We start from the raw sequence: 14287 nt of genomic DNA, 5'->3' as shown, positions 1-14287 counted from the left end.
TTTCTTTCTTTATAAAATATTGTTTTAAGGAATGAAATAATACATTTTCCTATATTTACTTTTTGATTGGGTTAATAAATATCTGCAATTATTGTGTAACTTTTATAAATACTTATGCCTCTAATCACCAGATAATAGAACCATTAAGAGACCAATAATGCTTGGAAAGAGAAAAAATATATTGATATGTATGGGAAGGGCTGTAATACATGTTTAATCCGGATGAAATACATCTGTAAATCTCATGTTTCAGAGATTAATTTCTTTCTTTTTTTTTTTTTTTTTGAGATAGAGTGGCACTCTGTTGCCCAGGCTGGTGTGCAGTGGCATGATCTCAGCTCACTGCAACCTCTGTCTCCTGGGTTCAAGTGATTCTCCTCCCTCAGCCTCCCAGGTAGCTGGGATTACAGGCACCTGCCACCATGCCTGGGTAATTTCTTTCTTTTTTTTTTTTTTGAGACAGAGTCTCCCTCTATTGCACAGGCTGGAGTGCAATGGCACGATCTTGGCTCACTGCAAACTCCGCCTCCTGGGTTCAAGCGATTCTACTGCCTCAGCCTCCTGCGTAGCTGGGATTACAGGCACGTGCCACCACGCCCGACTAATTTTGGTATTTTTAGTAGAGACGGGGTTTCACCATGTTGGTCAGGCTGGTCTTGAACTCATCGCTGACCTCGTGATACTCCCGCCTTGGCCTCCCAAAGTGCTGGGATTACAGGCATGAGCCACTGCACCCGGCTATGCCTGGGTAATTTTTTTGGATTTTTATTACAGATAGGGGTTTCACCATATTCGTCAGGCTGGTCTCGAACTCCTGACCTCGTGATCTGCCCGCCTCGTCGTCCCAAAATGTTGGGAGTACAGGTGTGAGCCACCTTGCCCGGCCTCAAAGATTCATTTCTAAGCCAATATCTGTAACAGAAGCTGATCTCTCAAGTAAATGAGTGAGTTAAGTGATATGGGACTACCAGAAACATCATGGTCTCAGGAGCATAGGTGCTGCAAGCCGATGCTTTCCTCAGAGGCTCTCTCAGGCACTCTGTTTCATCTTCATTCTGTACAATGTCACTGCTGTCACTGTTGTTATTGGTTTCATAATCAGAGGTAACTTGAGCAGTGTCATCTACAATTAAAAGAGAACAACTTATTACAAGATCTACAATGGGGAAAGGGGGCTCATTTAAGCAAATTTTGCTAAGATGCATACGGTAAATATAGTGTTTAGGGAAATACTGCTTTCCTGAGCACTCCAAGAACATAGGATCATAGGGTGGAGAACATCACACATCTCTTAACAAAGTAAAACAGATGGAAATTATAATCTGTAATCCGCATGACATTCAATAACCCCTCAATAATATTTTTTAGATCAACAGTTCATACCTTTAACAAATCCTACAGCTTTATGTTTCTTTTTTCTCTATTTCTCTCCCTATACATTAAACCACTGAGTGGCTAAAACACTCTAGAACGGGCACGTGAGGTGGGAGAAACTGAGTTGACACACCCAGGAATAAAGTTCTCTGTGTAGCACAGAGTGATGGCATATGCTTGGGAGCATGGGCAATCCTATGTATCCAATCCTATTTCTTGGAATCCTGTGGCTTCCTTCCTTATCTGTCCTTCTTCACTGTCGCCATTTCAGTCAGCAGTAAACTGTGCTAACTAAAAGACCAATCAGTAAACACCCAGAGTCTGAAGTCTATGCTCTCTGAGCAACTATGACATTTCTCATAGCTGACTAAGGTGCCTGAAGGAAGTTTACTGAGTATTTGCTATGTTTTGGGAACCACTTAAAGTACTTCCAATGTCAGAAGTAGCAAGATAAAATATTTCTATATAGTTCTATATATTATATAAAATGGCCTCTTGTGTTTTAAAAATATACACATGTATAAATGTATGAAAAAATTTTGGAAAGCTTTGCACCCAAACTTTACCAATGATTAACTCTAGAGAGTAGGAGTACAGATGATTTTAATTTTCTCCCTTGTCCTTTTAAACCTATAATTTAAAAAATCAGGCTGGGCACAGTGGCTCATGCCTGTAATCCTAGTACTTCAAGAGGCTGAGGCGGGAGGATCACTTGAGGCCAGGAGTTTGAGACCGACCTGGCCGACATCATGAGACCCCGTCTCCCAGCGCCCCCCAAAATATCAGAAATGTAGGTCACTGTTTTGATCAGGAAAACAAAAATAAGGCAATTTCCATTTTGGGCAACAGAATCCAAAACAATGAATTACCTGTTCTACTTGGTGTCCGAGTGGCTACCCCACTTCTCTCCAGGGGCTCATCAGCAGGATTCCCTTGGGAATATGGTCTGCCACAGCTAAAAAATATTGGAAGAGTTATAGGTATATCCTCCTGTTTTCAAAAAGTCATAGGCACATACCATCTATGTATACATTAAGATAAACAACAATAGTCAAATATTTCTACCTTCTGCTTACTTGTTTTGTGAAAATATGCATTTTGTTTCATACATAAATGCTGATATGCAGTGTACTACTTTCTTTTTTGTGAGAGTAATCAATACAAAGGATTAGAAAGTTCATTTGACTCTCATTCTCCTCCTCCTTTATCTAGATCATATTTGAGGTGAAAGTGATGGTAAAATTGTGTTAGATTATTTAGAGAATACCGGTATAGGCTGCTACCTACTTATAGTAGCCATTTTGCAGGTGTTGACCTATATTTGGACAAAAGTTATCTTCCCCAATAAATACCTTTGTGCCTGCTTAAAAGCCTCATTATGGGCCAGGCTGCTTAAAAGCTCATTATGGGCTCACGCCTGTAATCCCAGCACTTTGCGAGGCCAAGGCAGGTGGACCACCTGAGGTCAGGAGTTCAAGACCAGCCTGGCCAACATGGTGAAATCCCATCTCTACTAAAAATACAGAAATTGCCAGGCAGGGTGGTGGATGCCTGTAATCCCAGCTACTTGGGGTGTCTGAGGCAGGAGAATCGCTTGAACCTGGGAGATGGAGGCTGCAGTGAGTGGAGATTGCACCACTGCACTCCAGCCTGGGTAACAGAGCGAGACTCCATCTCAAAAAAAAAAAAAAAAAGCCTCATTATTGGATTTATTTTATTTAATTGGGTTATGATATTTTTATGTCTAAACAGAACTTTAAGACAGCATAGGTTGAAATAGAAAGATAGTATATGAATTTTATGTTTTGCTAAAAAATAAAAATTGACTTCTTTTTTTCAGATCGATCAGTTACGTGTTAAGGCCCTAAGGAAATGAACAAAAGAGGGGTGCATTTTGATGACTGACTACATAGGATGCTGGTTGAGAGAAACAGGCCCTAGAAGTACCGTAAACCACCAAGAAAAACAAAGGTAAGAGAGGTGAGCAATGCCCTCTAACAGAGGGTGTTGGAGGAATGAAGTTTGACTGTTTTAAAAATTAAACAGTAACCCCACAAATGGCCTGGCACAGGCCATAAACTGGCTCTTCCCTCTTCTGTCTTGTTTAGAAACTTCATGATTAGATTTTGATTCTGCATTTGCTGCTGGGTTCTTTCCTTCTGACTAATATTACAAAGGGTCTCAGAGGATTTTTTTGTTTGTTATTTAACCACAGACTACCCACTCTAAAATGAAAAAAGCAGTGATAGCTTATTGTTTAATATCTTAAATAACTCATCATTTTTTTTCCTGAATTATGCTCGTGTGTGCACTAAGAGAAGAGGTAGGTAGACTGTATCTGCATACTAAGTAACTTTACTTTTCAACCCTTGAGTGTAAATAGAAAAACGTTACCTGTAAAATATTTCTAATTATTAAATCTGACAGTTTGGGTTAGAGAATAAAAAGAAAATGATAGGACAAAAAGGGAAAAGAAAGGAGATGCAATTGGTAGGCTTACATTCTCAGACGAAGCTCAGGAGAAGTCGAGTTTATTAGCCTTAAACTTTTTCATTGCAAAATAATACCTAAAAGGACCATTTAAATTAGTACTTCAAATATACCAGCTCTCATGCCAGAAAAATAGCTTGTTGCATAGACATTACAGCAGCCAAGAGACTGGGATTCAACGCCAAACTCTTCAAGTTCAGCAGGGGAAACCACAACAATTAGTTGTGTGTTTCTGGAGCTCTCTGTGCCTACATGGGTGGCTGCCTTTAAGGCAATATTAAAACCTGGTTTGAATTACAGATTTATAAAGCCCAAACAAATAAAACACACACTACTGGATTTATAAACATTACTGAACAAGTAGACAGCGAAATCCTCTTGTTTTTCTCTGAAACCTTTTATACAAATCCCATTACATTCTTCCTGCTAAGAATACAAAAAAAAAAAAAAAAAACACTATGATGAAAAAAGCTGCGTGAGTGGTATAGCTTTTCTGAACATCTCTCTCCTTTCTTTAGGGGACTTATTTCCCAAAAGTCCGGAACCCACAGTGGGAGACTCTCCCTAAAAATAATGAACCCAGATGTCCTTGATGAAGATTACTCCACTGGGCTTCATCTTGGCTCAGGGTGCATACAATAAAACAATGCTTCTTAATTGTGTTCTGCCAAACATTAGATCCATGGGCAATTCTTGGGTGTTAACCCAAAGAAATTGGTTCTGTGGTCGAATAAATTCAGAAAACACTAAATGAAACAACAAAAATAAATAAAGAGGGATTCTTTTAACAGAGCTTCTCAGAGGTTTTAATAAAGCCATGTGTGTTGTGAATTTCTAACAGGGATGTATGATATATCTTCTGAATATTTTACTACAGAACTTGCTCTTTTGTGGAAAAGAGATGAGATTAATATCCTGCAGAAATTATTTTATTAAAAAACTCATAGAGGGCAGCAGAATAACTTTTGCATAGTAGAATAACTTTGGCTCTGGGCAAACGAATGAAAATAATTTCTCACGTAAAAATGCCGGTAAAGATAAAGGAGGTAAAAATAAAAATTATAAATAACATTCATTTAATTTACAGAACTTATGAGTAAAAAATATGAAAATGAAAATTATGAGGCTTAATATAAGTTGCTATTTCTTAAAGCTGAATACAATGAAAAAATCTGAGTCTATGAGGTAATATTTGATACTAGAAAACCAACAAGTTACTCATTTATTCAAATAGTTATCCTCATCAACCTCAGAAATGAAATACTGTTTTATTCAAGGTACTCTCATAGTTAAAAACACTCAACTGTTTTTCTACTTAAAAAATACCATAATGCTTTAAGATAAATTATTCAAGCTGTTACTGAAGAACAATAAAAATACATTAACCAGTAAGAAGAGATAATTATTTCTTCGTGACAACATTGGCAAAATAATTACTCCAGCCATGCTAGGCCATTTTTTTCTTAACCTCTGTGATAGATAACACTTTGTAATTTTGTTTCAACATGATAGAATAACACATACAATTGCTTAAATTGCATTCAGAGAACTATGTGAGTCCAGCCATCCTGTGCAATGTATTATTCACACATTTTAAAATTGCAAAAATGGGAAATGCAAACTGACGATTAAATATGCCTAATATCAATGTAACCCGTTCCCTGGAGAACAAGTACAAACATTCCAACAAAATGAAGAATTACAACAGAATACTTGATATCATTTTTTAGTTATATACTTTCTATATTCCCCATCAGCAAACAGGCAACATATACAGCTAACAGTTTTGTATCCTCTCTAAAGATTGGCTGTATGAACTGCATGGATTCTAAACTTCGTTAATAGAAAACTACTAAAACATAAGTTTTTATTGTAGCCTATTCAACACAAATCACATTATCCTATACTTGGTTGTCTAATACTTTGGCAAACCTACCCCAAGCTGCGTGGGCTGGTGGTAGGTATTTCTAGGGGAAAACTATCATCGGTTTTATTATTAAACTTCAGTTCATAAAAAATCCTTACCTGCTACATATAACAGGTGGAGTCAGGATTTGAGGGGATAGGTCTGGGGCACTCTGAGTGTAAGTTAAGGCCCTGTGAGAACCTAGGCTTTGTTTGGCAGTTGTGTCAGCAGATTCTGGAAACTGCACTGCAGAAATTTTGCTGACCAGGCTGCTGGCAGGAGTCCCTTGGAGAGGTGAGGAGCAGGGCGATGAAAGAGGTGAAATTTTAGCGAGGGCACCTGAGAAAGAATGAGAGTTAAGTAACTAAACAAATGTCTTTAAAATGCAAAATTGCAACTGTTGAACTTCACCTGGACTCTTACAAACTCAGTAACAACCACGTGCCTGCTCAGGTCACCGGGCTGGCCTCCTCCACATACCAACATCTGAAGCCAGCGTGGTTGGGGTGTCTCCACAGCATTAAATGGGAGGAATGAATCATCATAAAAAAAATAGTGGCAATGTTGGCACATACAGCCAAAGCCCTGGTGTCGTGGAGTAACTTCAGGATAGAAGGATATTATTTTCTCCTCCCATTTTTGTTTCTTCTTGTCATTCTGACGTGGAAATAATAGTTAAAATTTTCTCATGTGTTTACTTTCTCTTAGGTTGTGAAGGTTTTAGCAGGAACAGGATCTGCTATTGTTTTAAACATTAACCAGTATCTGGGGGCAGAGTTCAGCAGGCATCAGATGCTTAAAATATGTAAATACAGAAGATGCATTACTGAGAGGAAATTAACCTTCTTAACCATTCGCAGTTTCAGTGAAATAAGACCTTTCGGTGTGAAAGAGTGCTTTGATCAAAATAATTTTTGAAGAAAACATTTTAAAATGTAATATAATGCATTTCTGAGCAAACAATAGGCCTAAAGTTTCCATTTCAAGTATGGGTATTTGGGCCAAACTGTCTGTATTTACTCTAGATTGTAAGAATTTTACAGGACACTGGCTTAGATTTCAAAGCGTGGCTGTTGGAAGACCAGGACGATGTCTTTTGAAGTTACTCTCTCCCAAACACAGAGAAGGCAGCCTGCACTTAAAATGGAAAAAAGGAGAGAAATAACTTCTGCCTAACAACCTGCTTACTGGTTTTCATGATTTTATGGCTGAACAATGTACTGTAGGGCAAATGAAATGAAATTATTAAAAGTCGTTGTCTATTTCTCACCACTTAGGAACATTTACAGCCATCCACCTTCACATCATCAAATTATGTGTGTGGTTAGCTGGCAGCTGGCTTACAGCAAAGTTTGCTTCCAGGGTCCAGCTTCCTCAAAAGTTTGAGTTGTCATACCAAAGGTTTTCTGGTCCACTGAAAAGAATATTAAGTTTGTTGAACGATTTTGTGTGTTCGTGTGTAATTTTCTTTTAAATTTCTTGTTGGCACTGTTATTTCTTTTTGTCGTCGTTGTTGTTAAAGATGAGAAATCTCACTCTCCCCTTGCTTCAGTGTGAAGAGCAGCAACCCCTTCTAGTTCTTTCTCAACATATCTATTGTTAGTTCCTAATCAGCAGCTCAACCCCCTCCCAGCCTTTATACTAAGCAAACGAAACCACTTCGACCCAGAGAGGTTAAAAAACCCTCCCAAGGTCACAGTACTAGTACATGGGAGAATATAGAGTAAACCCAGCTACTCTTAGTAAAATGCAGCTTATAAACCAGTACCTCTATCAGAGACTATCCAAGGGGCAAGTAAAACCCATGGCGTATTAGGCAGCGTTTGCATTGCTCCTTACGTCATGCCTGATGGTTTTTATTTCGGTTTCTACGTCTATTAAAAAGACTCATTTATTTTTCCAAAGATAACGACAAACCTTCACATTACATAGTATCCTGAGCCAAAAACAAAACAAAAAATTAAGTTCACAAAGGTTTTAACTCAGAATTTCCCAGTCAATGTATGATTCTGCACAGCAAGTGGGTTATAAGTTTGCTGTGAATTATTTAATGGTTGAAAATATTTTTAAAAAAGGAAATATTTTATTTGGAAACTCTAGAAAAAACTCAATTTTTAATATTATCTCTAATAGCTCATAATTAGTTTTTCTCATTATAATTTTATAAAATAAAGGAAGTCTAGTTTTCAAACTTGAAATCCCTTCCCATTTCTCTAATGCTACGATATTCACAAATACTATTACACATATATGGGTGCTCTGATGTAAAGGTTAAAAAGGGTTGGTCTAATTTTGACCACTTTTTGGATTTAGACAGGGACTCCAGATAATCTTAGAAAGGCACTGTAGCCGTTAAGGAGCTGAATCCTAGTATGATGTGGTAGAAAGTTTACCGAGGTATCTGTACTGAGTATCTCAATGATTTCTTCATCCAACAAGTAGTTATTGTGAGTCTTGCTCCACGGATGGAGTAGGTTATAAAATAAAATCCCTGCTCTAATGGAGCTCCCACTTTTTTAGGGGAGACAGAAACTAAAAACTAAAGTCAATAAAAAAGAAAATTAACTTAAATTCAAGTAATAGGAAGAAAACAATGCACAGAGTAGAAGGCAGGGAAGAACAGAAATGCTCTTTAGATAAGATGGACTGAGAAGGCCTCTCTGGCTGGGAAAGGGTGGGGGTGGGTAAAATTTGAATAGAGGCCTCATGAAATACAGAAGACATTTAGAGAAGTAGCTGGGGAAAGCATGTTCAGGAAAGAGGGACATACCTGGGGGATGTCAGAGGAGCAGTCAGGAGGTCAGTGGCTGGCAGCTTAGCAAAAAGGAAAACGAGGGGCAGGGAACGTGGTCAGAGAGGTTGCTGGGCAAGTCTGGATAGGGTTGGGTAGGGCCAGGGCAAAGTTTTATTAGGTTGGTGCAAAAGTAATTGTGGTTTTTGCAATGAAAAGTAATTGCAAAAACAGCAATTAAAAGTAATTGCTGTGTCATAAGAAAAAGAGATTCCTGATAGACACTGTGTTAGGCAATTCCTTAGCTGTTCTCATAGTAAACTGTGAGTTTTGGGACAGTTTTCTACACAGTTTTTTTTTTTTTTTTAACAGAACAATAGTTCAAAGCCCATGAGAACATTGTCCATTTCTGTCTTGACACCCTGTTTTTTCTGAAGGCAATTTATGAGAAGTGATTTTTTCATTGCTAAGTTTTAGTAGCTGCCAGCTGATTGCTTCAGATACATGCAATTCACTCTCAAACACACATTTTAAAATTCACACAACCATTAGAGTTCTTGGAACTCACGGATTAACTAAATTTAAACAAACAAGCAGATTTTAAGACATCAAATTTACTGCCTAGGATGAAATTTAAAATAAACCTGTAAGAGAGAAGCTCTGCTTCTACAGTGTTAGTCTACATATTTTGAACACTTTTAAAAGCATAACTCGGCTAGGCGCGGTGGCTCATGCCTATAATCCTAGCACTTTGGGAGGCTGAGGAGGGCGGATCACCTGAGGTCAGGAATTCGAGACCAGCCTGGCCAAGATGGTGAAACCCCATCTCTACTAAAAATACAAAAATTAGCCTGATGTGGTGGTGCATGCCTGTAATCCCACTACTCAGGAGGCTGAGGCTGGAGAATTGCTTGAACCCAGGAGGCAGAGGTGGCAGTGAGCTGAGATCCCACCACTGCTGCACCCCAGCCTGGGCGACAGAGCAAGAATCCATCTCACAAAAAATACATAAATAAATAAATATAAAGAAAGTGTAACTCTTGGCAACAATCATGAGAAGCAGGGATATTTCTATTCTGCAGGTGAGAAGCTAAAGTTATAAAAGTATAAGTTCTCTTTTTTTTTCCAAAGCCAAACTACTATTTTTCCTAGTGTGCATTATCTTAGTTTACTTAAAGTTTAAAAACAGAAAGAATTAGGATGTGCATGCATATTTTGAAGACCGTATCAGTCTTCAAAAAGATAGGGAGATAAATGCAGATAATAACCAAATTTTCTTTATAGAAAGGATAAACTATAAATAAATTATTTCAGATACAGAAAGAGGACAGTCTAAGGAATAGGGAGGAATAACCTTTGGAAGTCTTTAAAATTTTCTAAAATGCTTTCAATGTAATCATGTCTAAAGTTAGAGGGATGACCGTTAAAACCTTTGAAAATCTCATCTAATTTTACATCGCACACTCACACATTTACACACTCACCCATGAGTGAAGAGATTCCGATAAACATGCATTCTCTCAAGTATATTAATGTTTATCTTCACTTTATATTTGGGTAATTTTAGCAGATTCCAGGAAGAAGACATAGCTCATGAAATATAAATTTTTGAATGATTCAAACTGTCCTAATGTGAAATACTTAAAATCAAAACATTTAAAAACAAAAAATTAAAAATATAATTTTAAAAATAAAGTCTAAAATGCCAACTCCTTTGAGTAATTCGGCCTTTAATTCCTTGTTCCTGAGAGCATGAGAAAATGTGTGTCAAGACACAAGGAATTTTGGGCAATCAAAGAGAGAAAATAAACAATACTGCAGGGGAATTATTTAAGTGAATCCATCTGTTTTGTGCTATAAAACTCTCTCAGTTTAATTTTAATGGAACAAAAAAGGAACCAGCTTGTCTGATAAAGACATCTCTTTTTTCCATGCCCAGATGAAAATGGATAGCCCGAATATTTTTTCCAAAGCAGAAATTGCACTAAAGAGAATGCCAAAGAAAAAGAATCACAATACCATAATTAAAGTTCTCTATATTTTCAAATTTTGTATAGGAAAAACAGAGTCTAGATTATAGGTGTAGAGATATCTCTTATCACTGCAGTCGGCAGCCAAACTTACATGAATCCGGGAAAGGACTACTGCAAATACAGTAACGATAAATTCAAGGAATTTTTAAAGCAGAATAATATCATGGTAGCTCCACAATGTCAGTGACTCATACTAGAAGAGCAAAATTGAAAATACAAATTATATTTGAATCTCCTGCTTTTAAGCTCTAATTAAAGGAGTCCTATGTGATTTCATTCATTTATTTTATATTAGTAACTGCATAATAATTTGTGTTTCAGCTATTTAAAATTAACATTGATTGACTGAACTAGAGGACACGCTGTTTACTTGATTTGCGCAAAGAACAGATTTCATTAGCCCTCTCTGGAAACAGGGTATTTATCTTTCTGTATGCCTCTTCTTACTTCATACTCGCTTTCTCTCCGCCTCATTGCCTATTGCTGTTACACGTTTCCTCAGACTCTCTTCACATTTCATTTGATTCCATTTGCTTACACTCTTTGCCACGAGGGGGCTCTTCCCAGCTTCTTTCCATGGAGTTTATGGAAAACCAGGATGCATCACAGTCAACTGCATCAAACATGTCACAACCACTTAGCTCCATCAACCCAAACAGGGAAGCAAGGATTTTAAAGCAGAAGGGCCCATCTGATTAGGGAGGGTTGTAATCTGTTTTCAGCTCTCTGATTCTTGATAGATGTGTTTGTCTCTTTTGGCTGAACTTTAGGAATTTAATTAGTTGGATTCAGCATGCCTGGGATATAGGTTATTTTATAAACTTTTAGCTGTGCTGTGACAGCTGTCTAAAGATGCCACAATGCAAAATCCGCTCCAAAATGATCATGATAGAAATGCCTTATGCACTTGATGGCAAGAATGGAAGGGGGCTCTTGCTATGCCTGTGGCTCTCATTCCTACCCATTCCTGCCCATGTGGTATCTTATGTGGACATTCCTTCCCTTTTACACTTTGCTCCTTTGCTCTTTCTTCTAGAGTGCAGTCATACAAACTGGGGATCAGGACACAGGAATATGAGGCTGTTCCATCACTTGATCTGATATTTCCAGGGTCTGCCCTAACCATAATTTTCAGCTTCTTGATCTTATCATGTTGGTTATTCAATATTTTTTATGTTATTACTTAACCGAAGAAACAGGGAGAGAAAACGAAACCCTTCCATTATCTTGTACCCACCCAAGGACAGAACCCAAAATATCCTAGTTTTAAATTATGACAATTTGTCACCCTCATTTTTTTCTAGTATGAAGTCATTAGGACAAAAGAAAGTATTCAGGATTAATTGCATGACCTAGAGAAAGCAAATTACTTAACCTTCTTTTCCCTCAGTTTCCTCATCTGAACCCCCTTTTTGAGCTACACATGGATTTAGAACACTTAAATTTATATTTCATCTCTTGAATTACGTATTATTACTGTCTGAAATTTTAGTTCTGTCCTTAAACAATCTTATAAAAACTATTCACAAATCTGGAAATACTATTATTTATGAATTTAATGTTTGTTTGGATTGACCCATGGTTTTCAGATTTGTTTAACATTTTCATTAGATCTCAAACTTTCTCTTCTTCTTCTTCTTTCTAGAATACATCCATCATAAATTCTTTCTAGAATATATTCATCATAAATTCCTTTAGTAAAGATTTGGCAGGTGGTAAAGTTTTGACTTCTTTCAAATTGTCTTTAGTTCACTCCTATTCTTGTAAGATGCATCTGCCAGGCACAAAATTGTAGGTTACCATATTTTTTCAGAAATTTGAAGAAATATTCTGCTGTGTTCTGACTCCCAGTATTTCTGACAACTCTGCTCTCAGCCTGACTGCCTTTTCTGAAAAGGAAATTTGTCTTTTCTCCGGTAGACTTTAGGATTTTTGTTTATGTATATCTTTGGTGTTGTGTAGTTTCACTATTTTGTATCTACGTGTGAGTTTCTTTCCATTTACTAGGCTTCTCCTAAGTATTTTTTGTCTTCTATCTGCTACTAAAACTATGATTACATATATCATGTACATTAGACTCATTTTTCTATATCTCCTAAAATCTATTATACTTTCCAATTCTTCATCTGTGTTGCTTTCTGGATAATTTCTTCCGATCTTTCTCTACCCAGTTTACTAATTCTTTCTTCAGTAGTCTACTATGCTATTTAATATTTCCTTGACTACATTTCCAAAAGTTACATTTAGCTGCTCTGCAGTTATGTCTTTTCTCATTGCTATTATTTTTCCTTAAATACGTAAATTTTTAAATTAAATTTTAATTTAAATATTTTAACCCTTTTACAGATCTAGAAAGTTGTATTTTTGTTTCTGTTAACTCAAACTCATGGTATTTCTTTGTGCAATTAGTGATCCTGGTTGTAAGCTCCATGTTTGAATCTGATCTGATAAAATCTCATGGCCCTTAACTGGTGATGCTCCCCTTCCAAAAGTATCTATATATATTTTTGTAGGGAGCCAAGGGGTCCTACATACCTAAAACCACTTTAGCACCCCTTTAAGAGTCTTGGGTTTAATGTGGAATTCTCAAATGCAGTTTCTCCACCTTGCTGGAGTCCCAGATGATTCTCCTTATTACTGAGCAAATCCGTATTTGCCTTTAGGAATATCTCAATTTAAGTATTTGCCTACATTAGCCTACATTGCCTGGCCCTGATGAAAGCTCAATTTTATTAGCAGGTCAATAATGACTTCTAAGTGACAAAATTTAATGAACATTTCTAAAGAGCAGAGAGGACCAGATTAGTTGTTGGAAAAGTAGATTACCTTAATGGTCTATTTTACTGATGTAATTCCAATAAAATGGTACAAAAAAGCTATCGAGGCAAAGCACACAATTCTGAGGGACTAGGTTCCCATAAAGAAGAGAACCTCAGAAAGGTGAGCCAAAATCCTGCAAATTGTTCTTTCCTTCATAGCATGATTTACTGACTATTGGCATGGAGTAAGAAGTGAAGGATCCAGACAGAGGGGTGCAGCTATTTGGGAGGCAAGCCAGCAGAGCCTTTAGCAATGTCATGAGGCTGGTGACATAAAAATTGGAGTTTGGGGTTGCCATGGAAGCCAGAACTTGAATGTTTCATATCTCAGTGGGAAGTGGGCAGTTTTCCTTTTAACCATTTGATGAACTCTTAAACTGCTAAAGGCAGAAGATTAAGAAACTAAGCAGGAAGTTACTGAAAATCTCATTGATATTTTCTGTAATACTGAGAAGTGAAACCGTGAAGTTAGATTCCAAAAAGGAAAGGTCAGAGGAAATCTCCCAGGTTCTTAATTGGGCTTCTAGGGGAAAGGCAATTCAGAGACGGAATCTGACAAAAACTCCTATTACAGTTTTGGGTGAGCAAGGACCCTGAACAAATGAGGTGGTCTTCCCCGGTATCATTTCATGTTCCCATCTAAAGCTTTATTATTCTTAATTTTGATATCTAAATTCCTTATCATAGCTCATGTGTAGTAAATAAAATACTTCCTTGAATTCATATATATCATACTCCTGAAAAATAATTTTAACAGACACTAAAAAATTGGAATTTCTATTATGAGATGATGCTACCACAGATGATCCTTGATGGTAAAAGTGATTTCCTATGCATCTAATTAGTTCAAGATAGGAAATCTGATACAACAACTTTGAAGGAATCTGTATCATCACATAAGGTGGAAATTTAAATAACTAATTGGTTATTGAGA

At 37.1% G+C, this 14287-nt stretch overlaps 1 protein-coding gene across 4 annotated transcripts in view; it reads right to left on the bottom strand.

Annotated features, from left to right (window-relative positions):
- PDE3A (phosphodiesterase 3A) overlaps positions 1-14287 on the bottom strand; it is a 316338-nt gene that overhangs the window by 52399 nt on the left and 249652 nt on the right. For all 4 annotated transcript variants that reach the window (XM_003816547.6, XM_063593031.1, XM_055095464.2 and 1 more), the window contains 3 exons: positions 5890-6109; positions 2244-2329; positions 969-1123 (listed from right to left, as the gene is read on the bottom strand). In XM_003816547.6, the coding sequence (XP_003816595.3) occupies positions 969-1123; positions 2244-2329; positions 5890-6109 (461 nt within the window). The remainder of the gene's footprint in view (positions 1-968; positions 1124-2243; positions 2330-5889; positions 6110-14287) is intronic.

The sequence above is a fragment of the Pan paniscus genome, chromosome 10, assembly GCF_029289425.2.
Source record: "Pan paniscus chromosome 10, NHGRI_mPanPan1-v2.0_pri, whole genome shotgun sequence".
NCBI lineage: Eukaryota > Metazoa > Chordata > Mammalia > Primates > Hominidae > Pan > Pan paniscus.
The sequence above is the reverse complement of the archived record's forward strand: the minus strand, read 5'-3'. Positions and strand labels throughout refer to the sequence as shown.